The sequence below is a fragment of the Bos javanicus genome, chromosome 25 (assembly GCF_032452875.1).
Source record: "Bos javanicus breed banteng chromosome 25, ARS-OSU_banteng_1.0, whole genome shotgun sequence".
Classification (NCBI taxonomy): Eukaryota; Metazoa; Chordata; class Mammalia; order Artiodactyla; family Bovidae; genus Bos; species Bos javanicus.
In genome coordinates, this window is record NC_083892.1 from 288,486 (window position 1) to 315,981 (window position 27,496).

The 27,496-nt window shown below is 52.3% G+C and overlaps 1 protein-coding gene across 4 annotated transcripts; it reads left to right on the top strand.

Annotated features, from left to right (window-relative positions):
* The first annotated feature begins 7,833 nt into the window (after positions 1-7,833).
* Positions 7,834-27,489, top strand: FAM234A (family with sequence similarity 234 member A). Of its 4 annotated transcripts, none has more exons than XM_061400584.1 (13): positions 7,834-7,919; positions 19,220-19,267; positions 19,553-19,850; positions 23,554-23,673; positions 23,868-24,059; positions 24,365-24,495; positions 24,689-24,821; positions 24,965-25,094; positions 25,396-25,536; positions 25,749-25,824; positions 25,929-26,084; positions 26,357-26,459; positions 26,548-27,489. In XM_061400584.1, the coding sequence occupies exons 3-13, from the start codon at positions 19,586-19,588 to the stop codon at positions 26,757-26,759; spliced, it is 1,659 nt and encodes a 552-aa protein (XP_061256568.1). In that variant the 5' UTR covers positions 7,834-7,919; positions 19,220-19,267; positions 19,553-19,585; the 3' UTR covers positions 26,760-27,489. The 4 variants fall into 4 exon arrangements, with proteins under 4 accessions (XP_061256568.1, XP_061256571.1, XP_061256569.1 ...); XM_061400585.1 differs by having other exon boundaries at positions 7,866-7,919; positions 19,220-19,271; XM_061400587.1 differs by lacking the exon at positions 19,220-19,267 and having other exon boundaries at positions 7,855-7,919.
* Positions 27,490-27,496: the final 7 nt, after the last annotated feature.

Below are 27,496 nucleotides of genomic sequence, written 5' to 3' on the forward strand. Positions count from 1 at the left end.
ACCAGAGAAGCCCAAACCTGTTAAAGAATATCTAAAAAAAATTTTGAATTTTCTCAGAATATAATCATAGCATCTGAACAAAGACCATTTTCTTTCTTTACATTTTAAGATAACAGAAGGTTGAATCCAAAGACTGTCCTTAGGCAGGATACATTATTGTTATATAATCCTAAGGAATGTGGAGAAAGAAAAAAAGTTCGTCCTTTCTTCCTCCTTGAGAATTCCAGACCACTCTCTCCTTGGGGACCCCTAGACTCCCTATCAATCTGCCTAGGAACTGACTCTCTCATTCCCCCCTTTTCTTTTAGGAGAATTATGTTGCCTACGGAAAAGGGGCGTCGTTCTCGTTACATAACTGCTTCCGAGCTGACGAGGGGCGTTGTCCCTAAATTGGTAAGGCAACATATTCTCCTAATCCTCATATTGAGGATATCTGATCCAGGGGCCCCAAATAGTTGATGGAGGAAGCTACAGCAGTAGCAGGAGTTTGAGCAACCATTTGTAACTTAAAAGCTTTCATGCGGCTAGAAACAAATCCAGTTATACAATTACAGATGCAGGCAACATAGTCATTAAAACAAGTTAAAATCGAAATTAAAAGTCACATTATGTCCATAGTTAAAGTACAAAGTGTTGCACCAGTCCATTTTAGGGTTGGTAGATGTCATCAGATGAAGAAGAGGCATCCCATGTGATTGTAGTCGAAGGTATTCACAGACTTGGAGAAACTCTTTTCCTTGAAGTGGGGATGTCCACCACAGGAAGCCTTCCACTGACGAAGAGGGGAGCGCTCCGCAGACCCAGCAGTGATTGTGGAATGTAGCATAGGAGTGAGCCCAGGACAGGAAGACATTGTCTTGAGGATCCAACGGCAGACTCAGGATTTTTGGAGTCAGCAGAAGTAGACTCACATAGATTATCAGGCCCATCCGCTGCCCTTTGCTTAACTCTAGAGCTCGGGTCAGAGCCAAAAGCTCTGCTAACTGAACACTGGTTCCCTGGGGGAGAGATTTTGCTTCCAAAACCTGTTCAGCAGTCACCACGGCGTAACCTGCTTTACGCTTTCCATCCCGAATAAAAGAACTGCCATCTGTAAATATTTCCATGTCAGGATTGTCTAATGGGGTATCCTTTAGATCCTCCCGAGCTGCATAGTTCAAAGTTAGGAATTGAAAACAATCGTGATCAGGTGTTTCATTTTCCTTATCAGGAAGGAAAGCGGCAGGATTTAAATTTCCACAAACTTTAAGCTTAGTTACTGGTCCTTCTAACAACAATGACTGATACTTAAGAAGCCTACTGTCTGTCATCCAAATATTAACCTTAGAATTTAAGATTCCACTCACATCATGAGAAGTAAGGTTTCGTCCATTAATTATTTTTAAAGCTTCAGGTGCTAATAAAGCCACTGCCCCAATTACTCTTAGGCAGTGGGGCCACCCACATGAAACTACATCTAATTCTCTGCTTAGATAAGCAATAGGTTGCTGGTGAGGCCCTCGGGGTTGTGTCAAAACTCCCAATGCCACACCTTTTCTTTCAGTGACAAACAAATTAAATTCTGACCCTGTGGGCAAGCTCAGAGCTGGAGCTTGCAGGACAGCAGTCTGAAGAACCTTAAAAAGCCTTTTGAGTTTCTGGAGACCAAACCAGTTTGTCGGTTTGGGCCTGCTGAGTTTCAGCTATAAGTTTATATAAGGGCCGGGCAAGTTCCCCTTAACCCAGAATCCAAATGTGACAGTAACCTGTGATTCCCCAAAATCCTCTCAATTGTCAAAGTCATAGGCAGGGGGTGATTTGGTATAGGTTTAATTCTCTCAGGGCCTATGGCCCTAGTCCCTTCTGATATGATTAGGCCCAGATATCTAACCGATTGTTGACAAAGCTGAGCCTTTTCTCTTGATGCCTTGTAACCACAGCCTGCCAGAAAGTTTAAGAAATCTTCTGAGGCTCGCGAACAAGCTTCCTCTGTCTCAGCACAGAGCAAAATATCATCTACATATTGTAACACCACTGCTTCAGAGCTTTTAATAGATCTGTAGATCCCGTGACAAACTTTGTCCGAATAAGAGGAATGTCACGAAATCCCTGGGGCAAAACTGTCCAGGTTAACTGAGAAGCTGGCTGAGTAGGGTCTTCAAAGGCAAATAGAAATTGACTTTCTTCCGCCAAAGGCACTGAATAGAAGGCATCCTTTAAATCAATTACTGAGAAATATTTGGCCCATTCAGGAATTTCAGACAATAGAGTATAAGGATTAGGCACCACGGGGTGTAAAGGAACTACAGCCTCATTTATTATTCGTAAATCTTGAACTAGTCTCCATTTACCATTCGATTTCTTTATACCCAAAATAGGAGTATTGCAAGGACTGTTACAGGGAATTAATAGTCCCTGCTCCTTTAAATTTTTGATGATGGGTTTTAACCCTTCCTTAACTTCAGGTTTCAGTGGATACTGCTTCTTATGTGGAAATACGTGTGGGTCTTTGAGCTTAACAACTACAGGAATAGCATTTTGTGCTCGACCCACAGATTTTCCATCAGCCCATACTCTAGGATTTACATTTTGTTCAACTAAAGGGAGAGAAAGGAAGGGCTCCATATTCACGAAAACAGAGGCATGGACCTTGCTCAGTATATCCCTTCCCAAAAGGGGTGAGGGAGATTCTGGCACGATCAGAAACTCGTGTGAAAACAGCACAGAATCCCAGTTGCAAGATAAAGAATAACTGAAATAATACCTTTTGGCTCATCCAGACAGTCCCATTACGGAAGCGGATCAGGAAGAAAGTGGGCCAGGGGCTTCAGTAAGCACAGAATAAGTTGCCCCAGTATCTAAAAGGAAATCGATGGATTGGCCCCCCACAATTATTAATACCCGGGGTTCCTCAGGTGTAATTAGGACAGGAGCTTGTGTGGGGACCCCCGGGCACCTTCAGTCCTGATTGTCTTGAGAGTCCAACCCCGGAGACCTACGCCTCTGGGAGCAGTCTCTTCCAGTGTGGTCCTTTGCAGACCGGACATGGAGCCGAGGGCGGCTTAGATGCCTGAGGGCAATCCCGCTTGAGGTGCCCCTCCTTTCCACAGTAAGAGCAAGCCCATCCCTTTTCACCTGGGTCCCTCTGGGCATTTTTCTCAGGCTGTTTAAGAACATTTTTCATAGCCGTGGCGAAGGCTTCCGCCTTTTCCTTTGTCTTTTTTTGCCTTTCTTTCTTTTCCTCATATTCCCTACCATAATAGACTGTCTGAGCCAGTTGTAACAGAGTATCTAAAGACTGATTTGGTCCATACGCCTGTTTTAATAGCTTACTGCGGATATCTGGAGCCGACTGAGTGAGAAATCTATCCTTTAAGACCACTTTTCCCTCTTCACTTTCGGGATCAATCTCAGTGAATCTGCGAAGGCCTTCTCTCAGTCTATCTAGGAATTTACCAGGAGCTTCCTTCTCCTCCTGTTCTATGTCTGCCAATTTGCCATAGTTTAAAGGCTTAGAACGCGCCTAAGTCCTTCAAGAATACATCTAACAAAATGACTCTGATCCCATCTTCCTTTAGCTGTGTTGTGGTCCCAGTCTGGTTCTATAGTTGGGACCGCCTGATTCCCAGTGGGGAGGGCTGCTATTTCGTTCTCCCTCTTCCCTACTGATGCATTACCAAGCCATTCATCTCCATAAGCAACCGCTTTTCCCAAAACTCGAGTCTTTGACTCGGGAGTCAGCGTTTGTCCCAAGATATACATCACATCCTTCCAAGTGAGGTCATAAAGCAGAGTAACACCTTTAAAGGCTCTAATATATTTTTCTGGGTCCTCTAAATAGTCTCCCAGATCCTCCTTGATTCTTTGTATTTCTTGATAAGAGAAAGGCTTATTAACTCTCACAGACTGATTATATCTCCTGGTGGGTGTTTCATAAAGACGCAACAGCTTGTGTGGCTGTTCCTCAGTCTCTCTGGCTGCTCTGCGCATATGATCCCAGGGATAGATTGGAGAAACCTGTTTTTCCTCTTCTCTTTGTCTCCTGTCCTCCATCTCATCTCTTACTTCGATGGTCTGAGTTTCTACTGAAACCAGAGTAGTCTGAGGTCGTACTGAGATAGGAGTTGTTTGGACCTCCACGTGGGCAGTTTGAATCCCAGTTTGGAGTCCCAGGTATGGGGGCAAAGTAAGAGGACAGGAGGGAGCTGAAGGTTTCACGCCCAAATCTATACCCTTAGGACATAAGTCTGGCATATTTCGCAGACAGAAAAAGGGCAACACATATGCTACTTCTACCCATTTCCCTTGTTCCTTACCGAACCGGTCTAATTGTAGAACAGTATTATACTTAAGAGACCCTCCAACTGGCCACCATTCGCCGTCCTCCAATGGATACCGCGGCCATGCAGTATTACATAGGAAGACCAGGTGTGTCTTCTTTAAGCCCTGGGGATCAAATCTATCCCAGTTTTTCAGGATACAGTTCAAAGGAGTGAGGCTGGAATTGTTAGCTCCCATCTGTAAGAGAGAAAAAAAGCGACCAAGGCCATTTTTCTACTGGAGGCGTCCCTCCCTGCTCTAGATGGGGGTGTAGACAGACGTTACACCAAAAGCTTTTTCTTCCTGGTCGGACTTAGTCTGTCCCTTACCGACGCAGGGGCCGTACTCGTCCCTCCCGGTTCTACCACCGAGATGGGGTGGGGATGTACCAGGGGTAGACTCGATAGCATCCCTACTTGACGTCCAGCTCTTCACCTTTAACCTTGCTTGCCTCTGATGTCACCCGGGGTGAATCAGAGTAACCTTCCGGAATGCCTCCCAAGCTAAGACTACTAGGGGAAACATTCGTCACCTGAGTGCCTGTGCACAACGCTGAGTATTTCCTGACTACAATAAGACCGACGCGAACATAAAACTGAGATGTTCTTTCCAAGCATCACCACACCAGTATAATAGCCTCCTCTGATCCACTAAGAGCCGGCGTTACCAAAGAAAAAAAACCCATCGCAGTACCAATCTGAGTAACCTTTAACCTCAGAGATGTTCTGGGAGCTAGAGCTCCATCTAGCTTCCGAACTTTCGATTCCTAGCGAGGCTAGGCGCTTTATTGGCTACCAATCCAAGTTTGGGACCTAAGCCACAGTACACAGTAACAGTTTAGATCACAAGTCCCTTGAAAGTCTATGATCCAATAGATTAGGTTAGTACTTCTAATTCCCAAGGAGTTATGAAATGGTCAAAGAGACCGAAAAGTTTGACCGAGAAAGGAGAGTTCGGTCCACACGCTTTGCCCATTTCTGGTCGGTTCCCAAAGGAGACATTGGGTGCCTCTTGGCATTGGCAGGTCGGTATAACACCCCGACAGGTTTCTGCCATAAGCCCTATGAGATCACCGTGGAACTGCAGAGCAGGGCTCCTTACTTGCTTCTCGCAGGGCATGCCATTCATTCACACAAGCACACGGTAGAGTTAGTAAAGCACAGCAGAAAACGTGTTCGCTAAGAGAACAAAGAACTAAAGCTCCAAGCATCCTTACCTTGTCCTGAAGGATCCTGGATGAGCCCCCAAGATGAAAGGTTGTTGTTGAATCACGCGAATACACCGGGATTCTTGGCCCCCGGAGGAGAAGAATTCAATCCAGGGCCAGAGACGAGGCTTGATCGCTCAGAGGTTTTGTGTAATAAAGGTTTATTAAAGTATAAAGGAGATAGAGAAAGCTTCTGACATAGGCATCAGAAGAGGGCAGAAAGAGTACCCGCTTGCTAGTGTTAACAATGAGGTTATATAATCCAAAGAATGTCTGGAGGTTGTAAAGACCTCATCAGACCTACTCCCATAATTTACATTTTAAGATAACAGAAGGTTGAATCCAAAGACTGTCCTTAGGCAGGATACATTATTGTTATATAATCCTAAGGAATGTGGAGAAAGAAAAAAAGTTCGTCCTTTCTTCCTCCTTGAGAATTCCAGACCCCTCTCTCCTTGGGGACCCCTAGACTCCCTATCAACCTGCCTAGGAACTGACTCTCTCACTTTGATCCTTAACTCTTTATTCTCTTTATTGTAACTGCTGTCATGTGGCCCCAGCACACCAGAATACATACTGATCCCAGAAAGAAGCTATGAGCAAATAAGACTTCTCTCCATTTCCCAGTGCTCCAAAAAAAGCCCTAGTCCCCTGAGACTCTTCACATACTTAAAAGAATTGCGTCAGGGCTAAGTCACTTCAGTAGTGTCCAGCTCTTTGCAACCCTATAAACTGTAGCCCGCCAGGCTCCTCTGTCCATGGGATTCTCCAGGCAAGAATAATGGAGTGGGTTGCCATTCCCTTCTCCAGAGGATCCTCCACACCCAGGGATGGAACCTGGGTTTCCTGCATTGCAGTCAGATTCTTTACCATCTGAGCCACCAGAGAAGCCTGGTGGAGAATTAGGTCTGTAGTTATTTGTCTAGTTAATTGCTGTGATTCAAAAATATAATAACTTGCCTTATCTCTCTGAGAGGGTCAAGTAGTTACAGCCTGGCTTGTGTGCCCAGGTACTGAGGAGAAAGGCTGGTTATCTTGATCCAAGTGTTTACATTTCAAGGATAGTGAGGTCCAGGAGTCTTAAAAGTCTAGACGTAGGAGCCTGGGGCTGCCTGGGTCCAGAGAGATTCATCTACATACTAAAGGACTCAAATCTGGAGGGGATCCAGATCCCCTCTCTGAACAGATAGAAGTGATTTTTCTGAACCTCTCAACTGCATAGCATGTGGCCACTCAAAAAAGACAAATTTCCATCTGTTCTCAGTGGGCTGGGTGGGCATGGGGGAGGCCTGTGGAGGGTGTTTCATAGTTACTGTTATTGTGGGGTAATTGGAGAAGGCAATGGCAACCCACTCCAGTACTCTTGCCTGGAAAATCCCATGGGTGGAGGAGCCTGGTAGGCTGCAGTCCATGGGGTCGCTAGGAGTTGGACACGACTGAGCTATTTCACTTTCACTTTTCACTTTCATGCATTGGAGAAGGAAATGGCAACTCACTCCAGTGTTCTTGCCTGGAGAATCCCAGGGACGGGGGAGTCTGGTGGGCTGCCGTCTATGGGGTCGCACAGAGTCGGACACGACTGAAGCGACTTAGCAGTGGGGTAATTAATAAAAAACCTAATTTAATGCATTGTGTGAGCATTAGTACAAAGTTAATAACACTTAATATTAAAAACCCAACAGAAACCCATGCATATATAGATTTTTAAAAAATATGGCAAGTGCCATTGCACACTGCTGGGGGAAAGAGGGACTAACTCAATAAATGGTACTAGGAGTGTTGGTTATCCAAATAGGCAAAAAATGAAGTTACCTATTTAGCCCATACTAAAGCTATTCCAAACTGAATTAAGGACTTAAATGTTAAAATCAAAACTTTAAAATGTGAGGGAGTAACTTGGGGTAGGAAGGATTATTTAAACAAGACAAAGAAGGCACTTATCATAAAAGACTGGCACTTTTTATATTGAAATAGAGATCCATAAAGTGAAAAGACAAGGCGCAAAACGAGATACGTAACGACACAAGCAACCGACAAGAATTTAACATTCCTGAGCGCTAGGAAACAGTACGGAAACACACCCCACTGAGAAGAAAACTGGACCAACGACCAGAATAGGCACTTCCGGAAGAGGAAGCGTCGGCGAACACACGGAAAAGCTACGAAAGAGGCTCAACGCGCAGACAACCGCGGAACCGCAGCAGAGCAGCCAAAGCCCCAGGTGCAACTCGCCGGGCGGACCCGCACCGCCTTCGTCGTTGCTCGGCAACCATGCGGCCGCAAGGCGGGGCCGGACCTGGGGCGCTTCCGCCTGGCCCGCCCCACCCGACCGGAAGTGACGCCAGAGGCGGGCCCGAGCGGCCTGCGGCGGCGCGGCAGCAGCTCCGGCAGCCTCGCGAGGGCGCGGCGGCAGGTGAGTAGCGCGTCCTCGTCCTCCTCGCGCGTGCGCGCCGCGGGGCTAGCGCGGTCCGCCTCCTCCCTGCCCGCAGATTGTGTCCGCGCCGCCGCGGGGTCCCAGGAGACCCCAGCCCCCAGGGCCCGATCGTGCTCGCGCCCAGCGCCCGGCATTGGGGTCCGCGCTTGTCCGCGCCGCCCGGTGGGTGGAGGCGCTCTGAGCAGATCCGACTCCCGCAGCCCAGGCTTCAGTTCACCCCCAGGACAGGATTAACTTCCACCCCTCGTTAGCTGCTCGGGAGGCGAGCCAGCCATTGCTTCATGGGTTGCCTGGGAGTAATTTTAAAATATGCTAAGACACGATATCCGTGAGCTGCCGCTACCCACAGTCAGAGATCCACGTCCTGTTACTAGGACAGCGCCTGTCAGACGACCGGCCCGGTAACCAAAGCTCAGCTGACGGTTACTTATCTATGGGGTGATCGCTGTCTGCAGCCGGTCTTCTAAGCAAAAGCAAGGCAGAGTTGAAAAGGAGGAAGAACGCTGTCGTCTGTGAGACTTCAGCTCCCCCGTGAACTGACAGGCAAATCCTTGCAACCCTGTAATTTCAGCCGAGGAGCTTGTGCGATGGGCTTGCCTCCTCCTAGGCTGCAGATTGCCTGGAGAATTCCATGGACAGAGGAGCCTGCCAGGCTACAGTCCATGAGCAAAGAGTAGGACACGACTGAGCGACTCACTCACTCAGGCTGCTGATATCTTGAGCCTCACGCAGACCTCTCCCCTCCTCTCTTGCATTTTGACTGTGAGCCTGAAGTTACAGCAGCTCAAGGGAACTCAAAAAGTGCCGGGGAGAGGCGGGGGCGGGGGGGGGGGGGGGAGGCATGGTTGTCTGTGCTGAGGATTTAGCACTTACCAAGGAATTCCTGTTCTCAAGGAGCTTCAATTCTATGGTAAGATACAGATAGTAAGTACAATAAGTTAGCTAAATTAGGAGCAGGAAAGGGTGAAATGAAAATGGCCCTGTTAACAACCAAGTGAAGATTTGCTTGGGCATTTTACCAGTTCTGTGAGCCCATGTTGCACTGGTTCTAGTGCTTTCGGCTTCGAGTGTCAAGCATCTATTAAAACTAGTTCAACCTCTGGAGGGACTCCACTGCCTTTCATTTAGGAATGTCCAGGGGACCAGAAGCAGATGGGGCCAGCAGCTTAAATGAGACCATCAGCATCTGATGATGGCACATGGGGTCTCACTAGTATCACCTCACGTAACTCTTTAATCTGTTTATGTGTTGGCTTTCTTCTCAGGTTCCTGACTCTGTCCTACCTGCTTGTATTAGTTATCTGCTGCTCTGTAACAAATCAGCACAAAGTTTAATGGATTAAAACATCAAACATTTATTATCAGTTTCTGTGGGTCAAGAATTCATGAGTGACTTAAGTGATTATGGTTCAAGGACTCTCATGGGGTTGCAACCAAGGTACTGGCTGGGGCCACAGTCCTCTGACATCTTGATTGGGACTGGAGGTTCTGACTCCAGGATAGCGTGCTCACTCAAGCCCTCAGTGCCTTCTGGGCTGTTGGTTGGAGTCCTAATATCCCAGCTTGGGGGGCTTTTGCACAGGGCCCACGGCCTCCTCGCCTCAGAGCAGGACGTCAGAGAGGAGAGGATGGTGAAGCCACCACACCTTTATGAACTTGTTTTGCAGTTTTGCTGGTTCTCCCGCCACATTCTATCCGCTAGCATCACTAAGCACAAAAGACTTCACCTTTTTATTTTTTAAAAAAAACAATATGACCAGGGTATATTGGATATACCTAGAATGTATCCGGTGGGTCTCTAACATATCTAGGAAGCCCCGGTCTAAGCAGAATTTTGGGTGGTTCTGGGTAGTCATAATGGGAAGGAAAGTGTTTTAGGGAAGTTTTAAGGGGCATAGTAGGCATTTATTTATTTACTTACTTATTGGCTGTGCTGGGTCTTTATTGTGGCATTCGGGCTTGGTTGCTCTCCAGCATGTGGGATCTTAGTTCCTCTGCCAGGGGTGGAACCCACGTCTCCTGCATTGAAAGGCAAATTCTTAACCACTGGACTGCCAGAAAGGTCCTCAAAGACTTCACCTTGAAGGAAGGCACATCAAAGAGCTTGTGAACTTATTTTAAAACCACTTCTATGGGAAGAGTGCCTCTGTAATTCCGGTTGGATCCTAACCCCTGTTAGCTAACTAACCCCTGTTAGCTAACTGATAGCGATGGCACCCCACTCCAGTACTCTTGCCTGGAAAATCCCACGGACAGAGGAGCCTAGAAAGCTGCAGTCCATGGGGTCGCAAAGAGTCGGACACGACTAAGCGACTTCCCTTTCACTTTTCACTTTCATGCATTGGAGAAGGAAATGGCAACCCACTCCAGTGTTCTTGCCTGGAGAATCCCAGGGACAGGGGAGCCTGGTGGGCTGCCGTCTATGGGGTAACACAGAGTCAGACACGACTGAAGTGACTTAGCAGCAGCAGCAGCTAACCCTAGACAAGGACCTCTCCTCAGAGTTATCAGAACCACAGTCAGCTTGTGGAAAAGTGCATTTACCCAGAGAAAATCCAGGTGCTCTTATAGAAAGAAGGAGTAGATGTCAGGTAGTCAAACTGACCCCGACATCTGATACACGCTATATATTTTAAAGGAGGTTTTAAAAGTCACGTGCTCCTGCACAGTGTATATTTCAAAATAAACTGTTAATAAATGCATTTATGAAAAAGCCCACAAAAAGAAACACAACAGCAACAAAAAATGCATTTATGAATTACTCTTGCAAGAAAAGCTGACAAGCAGAGCATAGGAAGAATTGGACATTTATTGACAGGTGAACGTGTGTGTTTATTTTATGCCATGCACTATACTTTATCCTGGGAAAACAAAGGCCACAAAGAAGGGATACCCTCTGAAGTTTCTGCCATCTGGGGCAGGTCTCACCGGTGGCTCAGTGAGTAAGGAGCAATGGCGGGTGCGGAGGGGGTGGTCTGGTGAGGGAACAGTTGCTTGGTGTAGGGTTTGGGGAGAGATGACACTACAGGTTGGCAAAAGCCAGGTGGTGAAAAGACCTGCAGGCAAATTGTGAAGGGTTGGTCAAGAGTTTCAAGCAGGGGAATGACATAATCAGATGTTTTAGAAAGATGTCTCTTGCAGCATGAAGGCAGGGGTTTTTTTTTGTTTTTGTTTTTTTTTAATCAAGATTTGAAAAAAAAAAAAAGATTTGAGATGGCTACAGAAATCCAAGTGAGAAATTATGAAAGTATGACCTAAAGTAGTTGCTGTTGGTAGGAGAAGCTAATTGAAGAGCTAAGTCAGAAACTACAGGGTTTGTTGGTTGTTTCGAAATGTACCGGATACCTTGTTCAAAATTAGTCTTTATAAAACCCGCAAACTTAGTGAATTTTGTTCCCTCTCTCACTGTGTTAAATCCTTCATGGAATTTGGATATGGTGTCCGAAAAGAAGAAGAAGAACACTGATTCCTAAATGAATAACCAGGAAGCAGATGTTGAGAGAGCAAATGGCATGTCTCCACAATCGGAGCAACTTTTTTAAAAACTGGAGGTGGGGCATGGTGGAGAAGAGTGCTGGTCTGTAGACGGAAACGGTTGGCTCTGTTAGAAATCACTGAACTGGGTGAGAGGAAGGATGGGGCTAGGGCTCTCTGCGTTCACGAATATCTAAACGTTTGTGTGCCAAAAGCTCGTAAAAAATAAGTAAATTCAAGTGAGGACCAACTTATAGGATTGATGAAAGGTGATCACATAAGAGTTATTCTTTATCGTCTTAAAAGCTCTGCCTTCCCTAATGTGAGGACAAGAAGAAACACTGGTTTGCGGAGGAATCAGAGGAAATTCAGAGAAGGCAATGGCAACCCACTCCAGTACTCTTGCCTGGAAAATCCCATGGATGGAGGAGCCTGGAAGGCTGCGGTCCATGGGGTCGCGAAGAATCGGACACGACTGAGCAACTTCACTTTCACTTTTCACTTTCATGCATTGGAGAAGGAAATAGCAACCCACTCCAGTGTTCTTGCCTGGAGAATCCCAGGGATGGCAGGGCCTGGTGGGCTGCCGTCTATGGGGTCACACTGAATCGGACACGACTGAAGCGACTTAGCAGCAGAGGAAATTAAATCTGCCTTAGAACTCAGGTAAAAGGCTTCTTCCATGTGATTTTATGGATAAATCTGCAAAACCTTGTTCTGTGTAATAGTCACTCATCTGAAATGCAGGTGGCTAGTCCTTCTTAGCTCACTCTTAGGCAGTGTTCCAGCCACCCTCACCCGCTTTGACAGGTGTGGTCTTGAGTCTTGTGAAGGAAAAGGATTGTGCTGAGGTCTGGTCCCTAAGCACTGACCTGCCCGTGAAACACTTGTCTTTATCCGGGAACCGTGAATGATCTTAATATTTGACCTCATTTGAAGGATGATGAAGGGCGTCGTCTTTGTCTTGAGATTATTTGCTTAGTGACAAGAGGAAATAGTTGTTCGGCTGTAAACAACTGAACACTGAAGTGGGCATTGTCTGACTTCTGCTTTGCTCAGCCGAAAACCCAGTTTGCCCAGTTGGGTTCTGTGGGCGTCTCTCACATGCATACCTCTGGTTGAATGCTGTTGGAGCAGCCCTGATGTAAAGGCATTCCTAGGCCGCTTGTGTGTGTCACAGCTGGCTTTGGGGACAAGCCTTGGGGCACTTGTACGTAAGGTGGATTCATGATTACAGGTCAGGAGGTCTGAGCACCAAGACAAGCTCTTGAGTGAAGCTTTCTCCCCACGTAACTGACACTTACCCAGTGTCTGCCGTGTGTTTGGCACCGGGGAGTCTGCCTGCCCTAAAATAACTCCCGGTCAGTGGCTGCGGGAGGAGTATGATGGGCGCTTTGAAAGAAAAAGGCCGAGTTCTCTGGTGGAAGGTGGCCCGCCCAGTCCATGGGGCTTGCGCAGAGCTTCCTGAGGTTTGACGCGGTCCAGCCGAGGCTCGGAGGATTGAGAGGGCCTCCTGGCAGGGGACCCAGCCCCACAGAAGACTTGAAAACCAGCCCCCTTACTGGTCAGGTCACAGCACGGCCAAGTGAGCAAAGGCAGTGGATACACGATTAGATGCTGTGTGTTCTGTCCTTTATGATTCCTGCGCCTTTGAAATATAAGCCCGGTAAGTGTGAATTAGGGGGAGAGATGCCCGTGGAGAGAAGTCTGCTTCCCCCTCACCCCCACCGTAAGAGTCTCGCTGGACCTGATCAGTCCTCGATTAAACCTTTTCCTGGTTTAATCCAGTGACAAAATCCTTTTGGTTTCTCTCACTAACTGGTGAAGCTAAAAGAGTGAGGTTAATCTATAGTCAGAGTTTTTCCTGAGTTTTCCCTGCATGTTTTTCATGTTTTCTAATTCGCAGTTACCTTTGATTAAAATAATATCTGCTTTGTGAGGCTGTCACCCTAGTAAGGTCAAGTAACAGAAGCAGCTATTCCTGCATGAGTGGAGGAAGGCGGTCTGTGTCTCCACCAGGACTTCTGGGCAAATACCAGCGGTGCCTCCTTCCTTCTTCCCTCACAAAGCAGACTGTGCTTCCATGTTCTGAAAATTCTCAGCTAAAACCAGAGTTAAGATTTTAAGGCAGGCAGTTTAAACAAAAATTTACTTACTTTAAGCCAATTTTTAAAAATATGCAAACAGCCTTTCTGTTTGAAGTGCTTAATTTTCAACGTCTGACCTCTTTGAATCGTGGTCTGAAAATTCCTTTAAAAGAATGCTGTGGGGACTCCCCTGCTGGCCCCAGTGGCTAAGAATCTGTCTTGCAATGCAGGGCACATGGGTTCGATCCCTGGTTGGGGAACTAAGATCCCACAAGCCTCTCTGCACAACCAAAAAAAAAAAGGAATGCTGTAAATTTGAACATTTTAAAATTGGGCAGGGGGTGGGGGTGGGGGACACGTTTCTTATTAAACTCCTCTAAAATGATCTCTCCAAAAAAAAAGTTACCAAATTTTAGTTTAAAAAATTAAGCCCCTGCTTTCATAATCCCTGTAGAATTGTCAGGTCTTTGTCGGGGCAATTCTCCCTTGTTAGACTCTTTGTTAGCCTTGTTAGACTCTGTGCTTTCACTGTGCATCAAAGTTAGGGTGAAGCTTTTTTATTTTTGACTTTTCTATTGTCTCTGACTCAGTAAACTCTTCTCAGAGAAAGAACTCTTGGAGGAAAAGGAGTTATTTCTTTTCTCCAAATACTGCATCTTCTTGCCCCTCCAAATGTTAACTCTTGCTGGGTGTTCTGTCCTTCCCTGCTGGGCGGGTGCGCAGATTTGGCCTTGAGCAGACACACCCAGGGGAGCTGGGTGAGGCTTCTTAGTGCTGGCGGTGGTGGCAGGGCAGGCGGCTTTGAAAAGCCTCACACAGTGATTGCGTGTTTATCTCAAGCAGGTGATTCTTAGACTCATACCTTTTACCTTAACAGATATCATCTCCATGCATTTTCTTTCTTAACCTCTCACTTTTCCCTTCATTTCTTTTTTCTGTTGGTTTACTTCTGTAGTTATTTGGGAAGCTCAGAAGCATCAGGAGAAAAAAAACCCAGTGACCGAAAATCCTGTGAATCAGCTTGATTTCTGTCGTTAAGTCCCAGAGCAGCTTAGAAATGACAGAAAAGGACAGGGCTGCAAATGAGGTCAGGATTCAAATCGCTGAGCCTCAGGGCCTTGCCCTTTATTATCTTTGCTTTCTCTGTTGTATCCTAACAGCTGTTACTTGAGGTGAAACTGAAAGTCACTCAGCCGTGTGTGACTCTTTGCGCCCCCATGGACTATACGGTCCATGGGATTCTCCAGGCCAAGAATACTGGAGTGGGTAGCCTTTACCTTCTCCAGAATCTTCCCAACCCCGGGATCAAACCCAGGTCTCCCACATTGCAGGTGGATTCTTTACCAGCTGAGCCACCAGGGAAGCCCAAGAATACTGGAGTGGGGGTAGGCTATCTCTTCTCCAGTGGATCTTCCCGACCCAGGAATTGAACCGGGATCTCCTGCATTGCAGGCGGATTCTTTACCAGCTGAGCTATCAGGGAAGCCTCATTTGAGGTGAAAGCGGCTTCATTCCTTAGGTGTCCGTGTGCCCAGCGTGGGCTGTGCTTTCCTTCAGTATCTATTGCCGTGATACTGATGAGGATGCGTACACAAGGCTCCCACGTTGTTTTGCTGACGTAAAAAATATGCATTCCATGCCCAGGCTGGTCTGTCTTTCCAGCGGGCCTGTTACTGAGAGCCCATCGGTGGGGGGCTGTGGGTCTTTCCTGTGTTGGCAGGTGAGGGCTAGTTAATCAACACACCTGGGTTTGGGCTTCGTTCCGGGGTTAGGGTTGCAGAGGCTTCATTGCGGTATTAGAGGCAAAAGACCTGTTAAGTTTCTCTTATTCCCCCTTTGTGTGGAATTGAACCAGAGCAGCTGCGACCTGAAAGAGACTGGAAAAAAGCCTGACGTTCACCGACTGACTGATCCGGCTCCGGGGAGACTTTGGGCACTGTACTCTGCATCTGCCAGGCTCAGGGGTCGGGCTGACACCCTGAGCCAGTCTCAGCGCCTTCAATTGTGAGCGGTGCTGTGGGCACCCAGGCCAGGTCCAGGTGTACCCTTGGCTTTGGGGACCCTGGAGCCCCGCCACGCCCTCACGGGCTCCCCTCCTGCCCAGGCAGGCCCTTCGTGACCTCAGGCACCTGTGCTGTCTTCTTCGGGGACTCGCTGTACGTGAGCCCCAGAGAACCAGAGGGACGTTCTCATGGTGGGGAGGGAAGTGATTGCCGTGGGGGGCCTGCAGAAAGGCGGTGATTGGTTTGAAACAGGCGGGGGGATGTTGGCTGTTCTCAGAGGTCTTTGCAGAAACTCCACTGTGGTTGATGTTCTGCCAAGAACAAGCAGAACAAAGCACAAACAGTTCTCTGACTCTGGAGCAGAAGCCTGGAGATCAGGCAGCTCCAGGGCGGCGCCAGCACTGGCAAAGCTCTGACCCCTCCTTCTTTATTATTTTTTAAACTGTGTACTTGGAACTAATTATAGGCTCACAAGATGTTACAGAAAGCTCGCAGGGCTGGCCCCGGCGCTGGTGACGTCCAGCGTGGTGTCGGAGGCGCTGTGGTGCAGACCCGCCTCCCCCGGCGGCCAGCCCCCGCATGCGCTCCCTTGTCCGGGGGTGGGGGGGCGGTCGGCAGGCAGCGCGGTGGGCCTGTGGACCCCCCACCTGACAGGAGAGCCCCGCCTGGCCAGCCCTAGGGACCCAGGAAGGAGGAGGAGTCCAGGGAGTGGTTTAGAGTCTTTCCCCAGTCTTCCCTCTGTGGGTGGTTTGTTTCCAGGTGAATCAAGTCTTGTACTTGGTAAGGTTTCTCTCCTAAGAACACAAACCTTCCCCAGGAAGGAACACAGTATCCTTCACCTGTTTGTTACAAAGTATCTTTAACTTGGAACTCTGTTAATGATTAAAAGGAGAAAAGTTATTCAGAGTAACTAGAGTCAGCTCTTGACTCAGGGAGGTGCCTGGAGTTCTGGCTCCTAAGGGAGAAAGGCAGCAGGGCGGAGGGCCAGCCCTGCTCCGGCCTCCAGCCAGAGACACCCTGGGCCCGCCCCGGCACACTGTTACCTCACAGGAGCTGAAACGGCTCTCGAAGACGCTGCAAGGTAGAGCTCAGTGTTTCACTTTCCGGAGTAGCTTACTAGTGGCCCCTGAGCCATGCGTGCAGGCTCTGCCTGAGGTGAGGGCAGTGGCCTTTGGCCTTGCTTGGGGCCTGCGTGGTGCACAGCAGGATGGAGAGCCTGTGCTTCCGTGGGGCTAGTCTGTCTGTGCGCCTGCAGTGCTGTCTCCGGACTCCTCCAGGGCCCTGTTGGGAGGGTGCAGGGCTGGAAACGGGGCCAGCCCAGGGGGTGGGCGGTCCACAGTGGATGCACAACCGGAGGGGTGACCAGCTTGTCCCAGGAGCATCCCACTGAGAGAGCCCGAGGCAGAGCATGGTGCCAGCGCCGACTGCCCCCAACTGTGGGCCCGAAGAGCCCCGGCCACCTCAGGTCCCTGGTGCCCACCGATTTCTGAGTTTGGCTCTCCGGCTCCCCTCCATTCTGGCACTGTCTGTGTGACTTAGCCACTGAACCATGCAAACAACAACCTCTTTCCAACAAATTCTCTTTCTACCAATATTAGCTGCTGTATTTTGGCAAACAGGAACCTTGGGTGGTGTAGCGAGGTCGGACGGGTACCTTGGACAGGACACCAGAGAGCCCGCACCTGTCATGGGCCGCAGCTCTAGGGGCAGTCAGTAGCCTCCTGAACATGGTTTTTCATTAATGGTCTTTAGACGCTGGGAAGGCTTACGTGTAAGAGAGGGATTAGATGTGACTCCACAGCACAGAATCTGGGCCGGGAGCTGGTCTCGGGAGGCAGATTTCAGCTCGCAATACCACAGGTTCCCAGCAACCAGGCCTGTGCGTCCCTGCCGTCTGCAGGCCCCACACCATTTCTGTGCCACCGCCCGCAGGACAGCAGTGTGCTCAGTGTCATCTAATACTTTCCTTTAGTCAACTCACTTTTTCTGGGTTTAATACACTTGACGAGAACTGCCCGCGGGGTCGGGGACACAGAGCTTGAGAGGGGGCCGCATCCCAAGTCCCCAATGGCCGGGGGGGCTGGGCACAGCACCCGCACCCTGACTCCCAAAGCTCTGCTGCTGCTCCGGATACCAAAGCGGGGCTGAAAATGCCCACCACTTGGCAAAAGAGGTAAACCTCCCAGCATGAGGGCGCCCGTTCAAAACACCGGTGTTGACGACCTGTCTGTGAGCCGGCTTCCCAGACCCTCTCTCCTAGCGCCCCCCTCCTCCCCTGCAGTCAGATTCTGGGCTGAGAGGAGGCCCTGGTCACAAGCCTTGCTCCATTTCCTGTGTCCGGCTCATTTCCTTGACAGGCTCACTTTTTCACGATGTGAAAACTCCTGTCTCAACATTGAGGAGAAGGCACAGACATCTGGTTTTTTCAGTTGTGGTAATGTACACGTAACATGGAGCTTACTATCAGTGACATTTAGTACACGCGTGAGGTCTGCAGCCATCGTTACATCACAGGACAAAGCAACGCCCGATAGCAGTCGCCTCCCCTGCCCCTGGCACTCACTCACCTACTTTCTGCCTCAAGGGAGCTGCCTGTTCTGGACACACTGAAATGAAGCCGTTCAGTGTGTGACCTGTGTCTGCATAGTCTCACCAAGGGAGTGTTCACAGCTGTGTAATACTCCATCACGTGGGCAGACCCGTGCTGCTTACCCACCGCCTGTAGAGAGACACTGGGGTTGTTCGAACCATGAAGCTCTGAGCCTCAGTGTGTAGGGGCTCTGGGTCTCCTGGGGGGGCGCCCGGGAGTGGCGCCGCTGGGTCAGACCGTGGCCCCGTGGCTGATCATCCGAGGAGCCGCTAGGCTGCCTCCACGGCAGCTGCCGCGATGCCCGCCCCCTCAGCCGCACACGACTGTTTACCCAGGGTCCCCACCTCCTCCTCCATGCTTACATTTTTTCACTTTATTACTAAAGCCGCTCTAGTGGGTGTATACACAGGTTTTTATTATATAAATAGAGAAAAGCCATTAAAGGGGGAAAGTAAAAAGTTTATACAGGGAATCGGCGCTCTCTGTGGCCTCTTCCTGCTTCCCTCACCCACCCCGTGGGAGCCCGTCACACCGTCCTGGTTTTAACCTCCAGCAGGGCCTCCCTCTCGGGCAGATGAGGATTTCACCCACTAAGACCCTGTGATCCCCCGCGTCCTCTCAATGTGATCTGTGTCTGTTAGGACACTGGTTTGGCTGTTTAAAAAGAATCAAAATAACAAATACCTGGCCTTCCACAAGACAGAAGTGTGGGACTTCCCTGGCGGTCCCGCGGTTTATCTCCACCACAGGGGGCTTGGGTTCGATCCCTGGCAGGGGAACTGAGATCCCACGTGCCAATAGGCATGGCCAAAAGCTAAAGTAACAGCAGTGTGTTTCCTTCTCACACAACAAAGAGCTCGGGGCTTGGTGGTGGTGGTGTGCAGCTGTCAGTGGGTCACCTCTTCAGAAGGGTTTTCCCCTGTGTTTTCCGAGCCAGCCTTCCCGGGTTGCCTCCCTGCCCACGCCTGGTGCACTCGGAGATGGGGCAGGAAGGAGGGAGGTGGCCCACACCCTCATTTCCAGCAGCAATCAGCTTGCCGCGCTGTGTATCAGAAGCTGAACCTGTGCTCTCCGTGCCTTTAGCACGCTAAGCCTCAGCCTCCTGAACACTGTTCCCTTTCGCAGGGACGGACGCAGGCCCCAGCAGGTCTCACCCAACGCCCAGGTCACACCGTGAGTAAGCGCAGCCCCTCCCTGGGGTCTGGCCCTCGCTTGGGGCAGGCGGGAGGCCAGTCAGAGGTGCCTCAGTTCATGGTTAATGTTTAACGCGTGCTCTGCTGTAGTCTTGCCTAGCTGGCCTACCCGGGTCGGCAGGCGGGAGCCGTGGTGTCTGCTGCCTCTCAGACCACAACCTCCCGGTTCAGAGCCCTTCTCCAGAGGAGCCGTGATGCTGTCTCCTGGCTGATGGGCCACAGCCACGCCAGCTCCTGACCGCCTCTCCTTCTGTCGCCACTGCAGTGGCCGGGAGGTGAACTCAGGGATGTGCACACGATGACGGACGGCAAGGACTTGGAGGCCGAGATCCACCCGCTCAAAAGCGAGAACAGGAAGGTACCGGAGAATGCGGGGGCCCCGGCAGGAAAGGAGCCCCGCGGGACGCCGGCCCCGCAGACTCGCCTCTCGCACTGCCGGACCGCGGCCTTCTTCCTCTCCCTGTTTGCCTGCCTCCTCGTGGTGTTCGTGGTCTCCTTCATCATCCCGTGTCCGGACCGGCCGGCGTTGCAGGGGGTGTGGAGGATCGATTACAATGCGGCAGGTGTGGGCGGCGGGGTCGCCAAGGGACCCCGGGTTCCCTGGAGTCTCAGAAACGGGAGTGCCCTCGGGATAGGGAGTGGGGTCGGGAAAAGAAAGGGGCCCGTGTGGTTACTTTCCTGACTTAAAAAAAGATATTAGCAAGAGAGCCCTGGCAGAATAGATGCAGAGAAGGCCGTCCCAAAGGTGAGAACCGGGCCGCTGGTCTGCTGTGGGCCTCCTGCCGGGTTCCAGCCCTCCCTGCCGTCTGGTGCCCATGATTTGGGCCTGCAGCTGAATCTGCTTCCTGGGCACGCCCCTGCCTGGGTGCCGTCCCGCGTCGGGGGCCTGCGTGCTCACAGCCTAGCAGTGCTGCTTTGAACAGACTGGAAGCCCTCTCTGGTGGAATAGGGCTTCCCTCATAGCTCAGTTGGTAAAGAATCTGCCCGCAGTGTGGGAGACCTGGGTTCAAACGCTGGGTTGGGAAGATCCCCTGGAGAAGGGAAAGGCTACCCACTCCAGTATTCTGGCCTGGAGAATTCCACAGACTGTATAGGCCTTGAGGTCACAAAGTCGGACACGACTGAGCAACTTTCACTTTCTGGTGGAATGAGGGAAATTTCTTCCATGAGCCCCACTTACAGTCGGTTCTGTTCAGAATTTGGTGCTTAGTTTTGAGAGCGAGTGGTAACATGTGCTTCTGTGTTGATTTTTATCGGGTTTACTGAGAGATAATTCATGTATCATTATATCCACCTGTGCTGAGCGCATGACTTGGTGACTTTTAGTCAGCTGAAGGCCTGAGCACCTGGGCAGCTGTCTCTGCATCCAGCACTGAGACCGTCCCCTCATTCCTACCCGGCTCCTCGCCGTGGCCTGTCCCCACCAGCAGCTCCTGTCCACGTGCACTTGCCAGTCCTGGACATTTCATGTGAATGAAATCCTGTAAGACGCGTCTTCCCTTCTCTCACATGAGTTCATCCGTGTTCCTTTGTGTGGATAGGGTGTTCATCCACTGACCAGCTAGTGACCATTTGCATCATTTCAGTTCCTGACTTTCATGAGTAACACTGCTGTGAACATTTGTGTACAAATCCTTGTGTGGACATGTCCTGTTTTTCTTGGGTAGACCGGCAGCAACAGGGTTGTTGAACCTCACACTAAGTCCGGTTTGACTCCGGTCCCTTCCAGGCCTCCGTTTCATGTCCCCACTGGGCAATGCTCGTCATGGTCTTTGCCGTGTGGCCTTCCTAGTGGGTGTGAAGTGGTGTCTCACTGTGGTTCGCGTTTCCCTGGTGGCTAGCAACGTTCACGTGAATTATCGGCTGGTCTTACTCCTTCTGTGGTGAGCGTCTATTCACATCTTCCGCTCACTTAAAAGTATGATTGTCTTATTATTAACACAACATTGTTAATCAAATATACGTCAGTCAAAAATTTTTAAGGTTTTTATATTAATATCTTCCAAGCACAAGTCTTCCATCACATATATGATGTGTGAATATGTGTGACTCATCTGGGGCTTGTCTTTTCATTCTCTTTAGGGTGTCTACTGAAGCACAAAAGTTTTAAATTTCGATGAAACCAAATGTATCCATTTTTTTAGTGTGGATTTATGCTTTTGGTGTCTAAGGACTCTTCGCCTAAGTTACGGCCATGAAGATTTTCTCCGGGTTTTCCCGTTATAGTTCTCGCTCTGCCATTGAGGTCTGTGATCCACTCTGAAGCTGCCCACGCCCCCACCCCGCCCACCCAGAGGGCACTCGCGTTTTCAGTCCCTCTGGCGGGAAGCTGCTGCTTTCTGATCTTACCGCGTGTGGTCCCCGGCTGACGCAGGGTGGGCAGCCCAGAAAACTCTCGTTATGTGTCTTAAATCAGTGCTTTTCCAATAATGGGGGAGAAGGCAATGGCACCCCACTCCAGTACTGTTGCCTGGAAAATCCCATGGATGGAGGAGCCTGGTGGGCAGCAGTCCATGGGGTCGCTAAGAGTCGGACACGACTGAGCGACTTCACTTTCCACTTTCATGCATTGGAGAAGGAATGGCAACCCACTCCAGTGTTCTTGCCTGGAGAATCCCAGGGACAGAGAAGCCTGGTGGGTTGCAGTCCATGGGGTCGCACAGAGTCGGACACAACTGAAGCGACTTAGCAGCAGCAGCAGCAGCAGCAGCAGCTCCAATAATGTGCGCCTTCAGTCTGCTCCCAGAGTCCTGAAATGGGAGCTTTTCACAATTCTATCTCATTTTACCGTTATTTTTGGAGGAGAGGGTTTATTTGCCAAGCTCTTCACCACTTAACTATGAAAGTCTTTTGTCCGGTATTCAATTTTTATTTTTGTGGTAAAACACATATCACCAAAAAAAATTGCCATTTTAGAGTAAACAGCTGAGTGGCGTTCGTTCAGAAGACCACGTGACCATCATCGCTTTTTCAAAACTTTTGTCACCTCAGAAGTTCTATGGCCGGTGCAGGGCGCCTGTCCACCCGCCTTCCCACCCAAGCGCTCCCGCTGTCTGAGCTGCTTCGTCTCTGGGGGGGGCCTGTGCTTAGCCCCTCACGGGACTGGAGGTGTCTTTTGTGACTGAGGTGTCTTTTGTGACTGGCTGACTACACTCGAGGCTCATCCATGCTGCAGCCTGATGCAGAATTTTGCTCTTTTTTTATGAGTGAATAACAATCTGTTTTATGGATGGATCACATTTTGTTTATTCTTCGAACCATGGACACCTGGCTTATTTCCATGTTTTGGCTTTTGTAAATAACGCAGCTGTGAACGTTCCTGTACAAGTGACTACTTGAGTCCCTGCTTTCGGTTATGGTGGCTGTTCACCCAAAGAATGGGAGTGCCGGAGCCCAGGCTAATTCTGTGTTAACTTTCTGAGAAACTGCTGGGCTGTTTTCCACAGCAGCTGCCACATTTTACATCCTCAGGAGCGAAGGACAAGGGCTCCGGACCGGAAACTCCGGTTTTCTTTTATTTTAATAATTGCCGTCCTAACAAGTAGGAGATGGTGTCTCCTCACGGTTTTGGTGTGCTTCCCTTATTACTAGTGATGTTGAGTGTCTTTCTGTGAGCTTATGGGCTATTTGTACATCTTGTTAGGAGAAACATCTTTTCCAGTCTTTTGCCTGTTTTTGAATTGGGTTGTTTTTGTTGCTGTACACTCTGGATCCTCCTCGTCAGGTGCGCAGTCTGCAGACGCGTCATCCCTCTCTGTGGCTCTTCTTCCCCCTCTCCTGACAGTGCCCCCGATCAGGTCCAGTTTGCCTGTTTTTCCCTCTTGTCGCCTGTTTCTTTTGTTGGTTTGCCCCAATGTTTCTTTTTCTAAGAGTTTTATAGTTCTGGCTCTTCAGTTTAGGTCTTTGATCCATTTTGAGAAAATTTTTGTATCCGGGGTGAGGTAAGGGCCGCATTTCATTCCCTTAGATGTCTGATTTTAAAGCATGTAGTTTGTCGTCTGAATCCTTGAATGGAGGAAGGGTAGCCCCTGTGAGCATGGACTCCAGATCCCAGGCTAATTAGGGCGGGCCTCGGCCCTGATACAAGGTGCTGCCCAGGTGTCCTTAGCACCTGGTGCCCCCTCTGGAGGGCATGGGGTCGCCAGCCCACGGAGGCGGCACTGCCCTGCTTCCCTCCGTGCGCAGCCGCACCCAGCTCCGGCCCCATGGCACAGAGCGGGGCACGCCAGGCCTGGCCTGGGAACGTGGCTGGTGTTTCCTTTCCAGTCGCCTATGACTTTCTGGCCGCAGAAGACGTGAACAAGGACAAGATCCAGGATATTCTCTTTCTTTATAAAAATACCAACAGCAGCCACGGCAATTCCAGCTTCTCCTGTGCTGATGAAGGTACGTTTTGTTTTTATCCCAAAGCTGAGCACTCCCTGCAGGAGGAGGACGGGTCCCCTGGCCTGCTCGGGGTTTGGGGGAGGCAGCTGGCGGAAGTCCTGGACACGCCCACATCGCCCCCTCCCTGTCTGACCCCTGGGGCTCGGGGCCAAGGCCCGGGGTCACGCTGCAGCCCGCGGCTGCCCTCCCTCCAGGTTTTTCCTGCCCCTGCACCTTCGTGGCTGCTGTGTCCGGGGCCAGCGGCAGCGTCCTCTGGGAGAGGCCTGTGGCCCAGGACAGGGCCTTCGTGGAGTGCGGCATCCTGCAGCCCAGGGGCAGCGCCGCGCCCTCTGCCTGCGTCGTCCTCGGCAGGCCCGGCTCTCTCGTCGCTGTGGACACGCTCACAGGTGGGCTGCTCCGTGCAGCGGGCCCCCTGGGCTCGAGGGTCTCAGGGCTACACACTCCTCAGGGGTCAGCTCGCCCTCCCCAGGGGCAGTGAATCTGGACAGGAGGGAAGGCCCGGGCTTGGGGGTCGTGAGGAGTCACACTCCATTGTCCTCCCCTCCAGTGCGGCTGCGGGCACCTGGGGCTGGGGCAGCCAGTTGCTGCCCACTCGCGGGGCAGGTGCAGGTGCCAGGCCAGGTCCAGGGGGAACAGGGTGTGCGCAGGTCCAGCTCAAGCCGCGAGGCTTGTGTCCTATGTTCCGTTTCAGGGAAGACCCTGTGGAGCCAGCCTAGCAGCTTCGGGGGAAATGCGTCCGTCCTGAGCCCTCTGCTCCGCGTGCCTGACCTCGACGCCGACGGGGCCCCGGACCTGCTGGTCCTTATCCAGGAGGAGAACCAGGTACCGCCCCATCCCAGCTGTGCGGCCTCCCCATCGGGGCCTCGTTCGGGGCCCTGAGACGGGCAGAGCGCACACTCCCCGCCAGAGCCGCAGGCGCAGCTCTGAGAATGCGCAGGCAGCCCCATAGCCTCCAGCCTCAGCCCTGGACGCCCCGCCAGCGGCCTGAGCCCCGTCTCCTCCGCTTGGGCTGCAGGTCAACGGCTCCATCTACTCAGGTGGCACCGGGCAGCAGGTCAGCCCCCCAGACAGCCTGGGTGTGGACGGGACCAGCGGCTCCATCCTCCACGTCACCAGGGCGGGGGCCCACTACGTCCTCATCCCCTGCGGTACGTGGCGCCCACGGCCCCAGGATGGCCTCCTACATGGGCCTGCTGGCACCCGGGTGGAGACGGGTGTGGGGCTGGCTGTGCCTCCAGGGATGCGAGGGCCTCACCCGCTGAGAGGGGACAAGGCTTGTCTGTGTTCCCAGGCACCGCCCTTTGTAGCCGCTCCGTGAAGGGCCTGTACGAGAAGGTCAGCAGGAGGGACAGCCCGCTCAAGAGCGACCCTCTCTGGGAGGACATGCTCAGTGCCGCGTCACACAGGCTGGTTGTGCACAGGTGTGGGGAGCGAGGAGCCGTGGGGGGCACAGGCTGTGTGCCAGGGATCTAGGGTCACCCTGGGCTCAAACTCAGACACTTGGCGCATAGAAATGGAATAAAAACTGGGAGAAGATGGGTCCCCCCAGGCTCGCTGGTCCCTGCATCCAGCGAGGGTCTTGTTATCCTGAAACTGGAGAAGCAAGAAACGTGAAGCTGCGCCCTGGGAGCCCCACAGGCGCCCCGGGGAGTGGGGAAAGAGGACGAGGAGCATCCCGCCCACCCCTGTGGGGTCCCCACCCCACCCCTCCCACCCCTGCAGCTCTGGGGCCATCCGCTACTTGATGAACGTGCCAGGGAAGGCGGGCGATGACCTGCTGCTCGTGAGCACCGAGGCCTACCTGCTGCTGGACGGGCAGGACCTGACGCCCAGGTGGACCTTCGGGACAACCCAGGTCCTGAGGTATGGGGTCCTTCTGCAGGGAGCCGGGCCCCCCAGCCTGTCCCCCTGTGGAGACCTGGGGACAACGCCACTGCCTGTCACCTGGTGCCACCCTGCTGGGGGGGGCGGTGAGACCCCCCTGATGACAGCAGCCCCTCCTCGCTGGCATGCCCCCATCTCGGGCACCTCCTCACAGAGGCCCTACATGAGCCCCCTCGTTTCTCTCCTTCCAGAAAACCTGTTCTTGGCTACTACAAACCCGACACCCCAGCTGTGCTTGTCGAGAATGGGACCGGCCCCGACAGACAGGTCAGCGGCACCTCCTTCAGCCTCAGCTCTACTCGCAGCTGGGAGCGAGACCAGGGCCCCGCGAGCCGCCCCCAGGGCTGCGACCTGTCCTATGCCCCTGACAGGTGCTGCTCCTGGACCTCGGCTCCGGGGCCGTCCTGTGGAGCCAGGCCCTCCCGGGCCTCCCTGGGGACCCGCCGTCCGCCAGCCTGCCCACCGCAGACCACCGCTCCGCCTTTTTCTTCTGGGGCGTCCACGAGCCAACTGACTCCAACCAGACGGTAGAGTCTTGGGTTGTGGCTGACAACATGGGGCAGACCCAGTGGCTGGGGGCGTGCAAGGAGACAGAATCCCCTGGGGCGGGCAGAGACGAGGGGGACTGGGAGGACGGGGGGTAGCACCTGGAAGACCCCGAGAAGGGTCAGGCAGGGAAGGGGGGCAGGAAGTGGGTGCAGTGCTGGCACTGGCGTTTCCCGGGACCCCAGAGGACACAGCTCCGGGCAGGGCCTTGGTCGTGAGCGTTGGCCTCACCCTCCACCCTGCACTCACACAGGAGCCTGGAGCAGCTGGGCGCCGCCTGTACATGCTCCACCCCACGCTGCCTGGCGTCCTGCTGGAGCTTGACAACGTCTCCGTCCCCATCGTCGCCTTCCAGGGTGAGTGCGCCCCCTGTGGGCCCAGGCCCGCCAGCTGCAGGAGGCCCGCGCCGGCCAGCCCCCCGCCCTGATTGCCGTGTCCCCGCAGTGGTTCTGCTGGAGCCGGGCCGCCACGCTGCCTGCATACTCCTGACGGGCCCAGCCAGCCCCAGCCCGCCCGGCCTGGTCTCCGTGACCAAACACAAGGTGCAGGACCTCGTCCTGGCCGGCAGGGTGGTCCACCTGGCCGAGGGTGGCACCGAGAGCGACCAGGCCGTCCGGGACCGGCTCTCCCGCCTGCGGTACCGGAGCGAGGCCTAGACAGGCCGGCAGAGCCCACAGGGAGGAGGCCGCTGCGGTCACATGTCCCGGGACGTCGGTCCATCACTGACTCAGTCTACGTGCTGACTCCTGACCTGGCCACACACTCTGCACGGGTCCTGCCACCCCAGGGACACTCAGGTCCTCACTCAGCCCCCCGTCCAAGCCCCTCGGGGTTTCCCCGGGCAGGGCCCCAGGCCGACAGCAGCTCACCCTTGCCCCTCCACGCCTGGCCAGAGACACAGCCGCCTAAGCCCCCAACCCCCGTCGGTCTGAGCCTCGTCTTCTCTGCACTGTCTCCCGGGGTCACAGCTCCTCAGGGGGTGGTAGGCCACTCCAGACCCCCACATGGTTGTGGTGAGTTACCCGGACAGCCCGTGACAGGGTCACGAGGAGTGGGCCTGGCAGGAGGATGTGCCGTGTGGAGCTGTGAGTGCCCTGAGGCCCTGGCTCCACATACCTGGCTCCACGTGCACCCCTGATGCACACCAGGGCTCCTTGTCCCTCAGGGGTCCCGGCAGCCCTGACTGTGGCCAGCAGCCCCTCCTTCCTGGTGCTGGGACATCTCCCCACCCCAGATGGTGTCACCTCTGTGCCTTGTTCGCCCCAGACTTCCTGGTGCTGTGGGGCTCCGCCGTGACCGGACAAGAGCACGCAGCCTGATGGCCCTGGGCACCTCGGGAAGAATTCAGAGTAAACACTGGTTTTGCACCATCGGAAAAGCCCTGTATGTGCCT

Bases quoted from the DNA above. Each gene is read 5' to 3' on its own strand.
- FAM234A (XM_061400584.1), top strand. From the start codon at position 19,586: ATGACGGACGGCAAGGACTTGGAGGCCGAGATCCACCCGCTCAAAAGC. The intron at 24,496-24,688 runs GTACCGCCCCAT...CTTGGGCTGCAG, and splicing joins TTATCCAGGAGGAGAACCAG to GTCAACGGCTCCATCTACTC. The intron at 26,460-26,547 runs GTGAGTGCGCCC...GTGTCCCCGCAG, and splicing joins CCCCATCGTCGCCTTCCAGG to TGGTTCTGCTGGAGCCGGGC.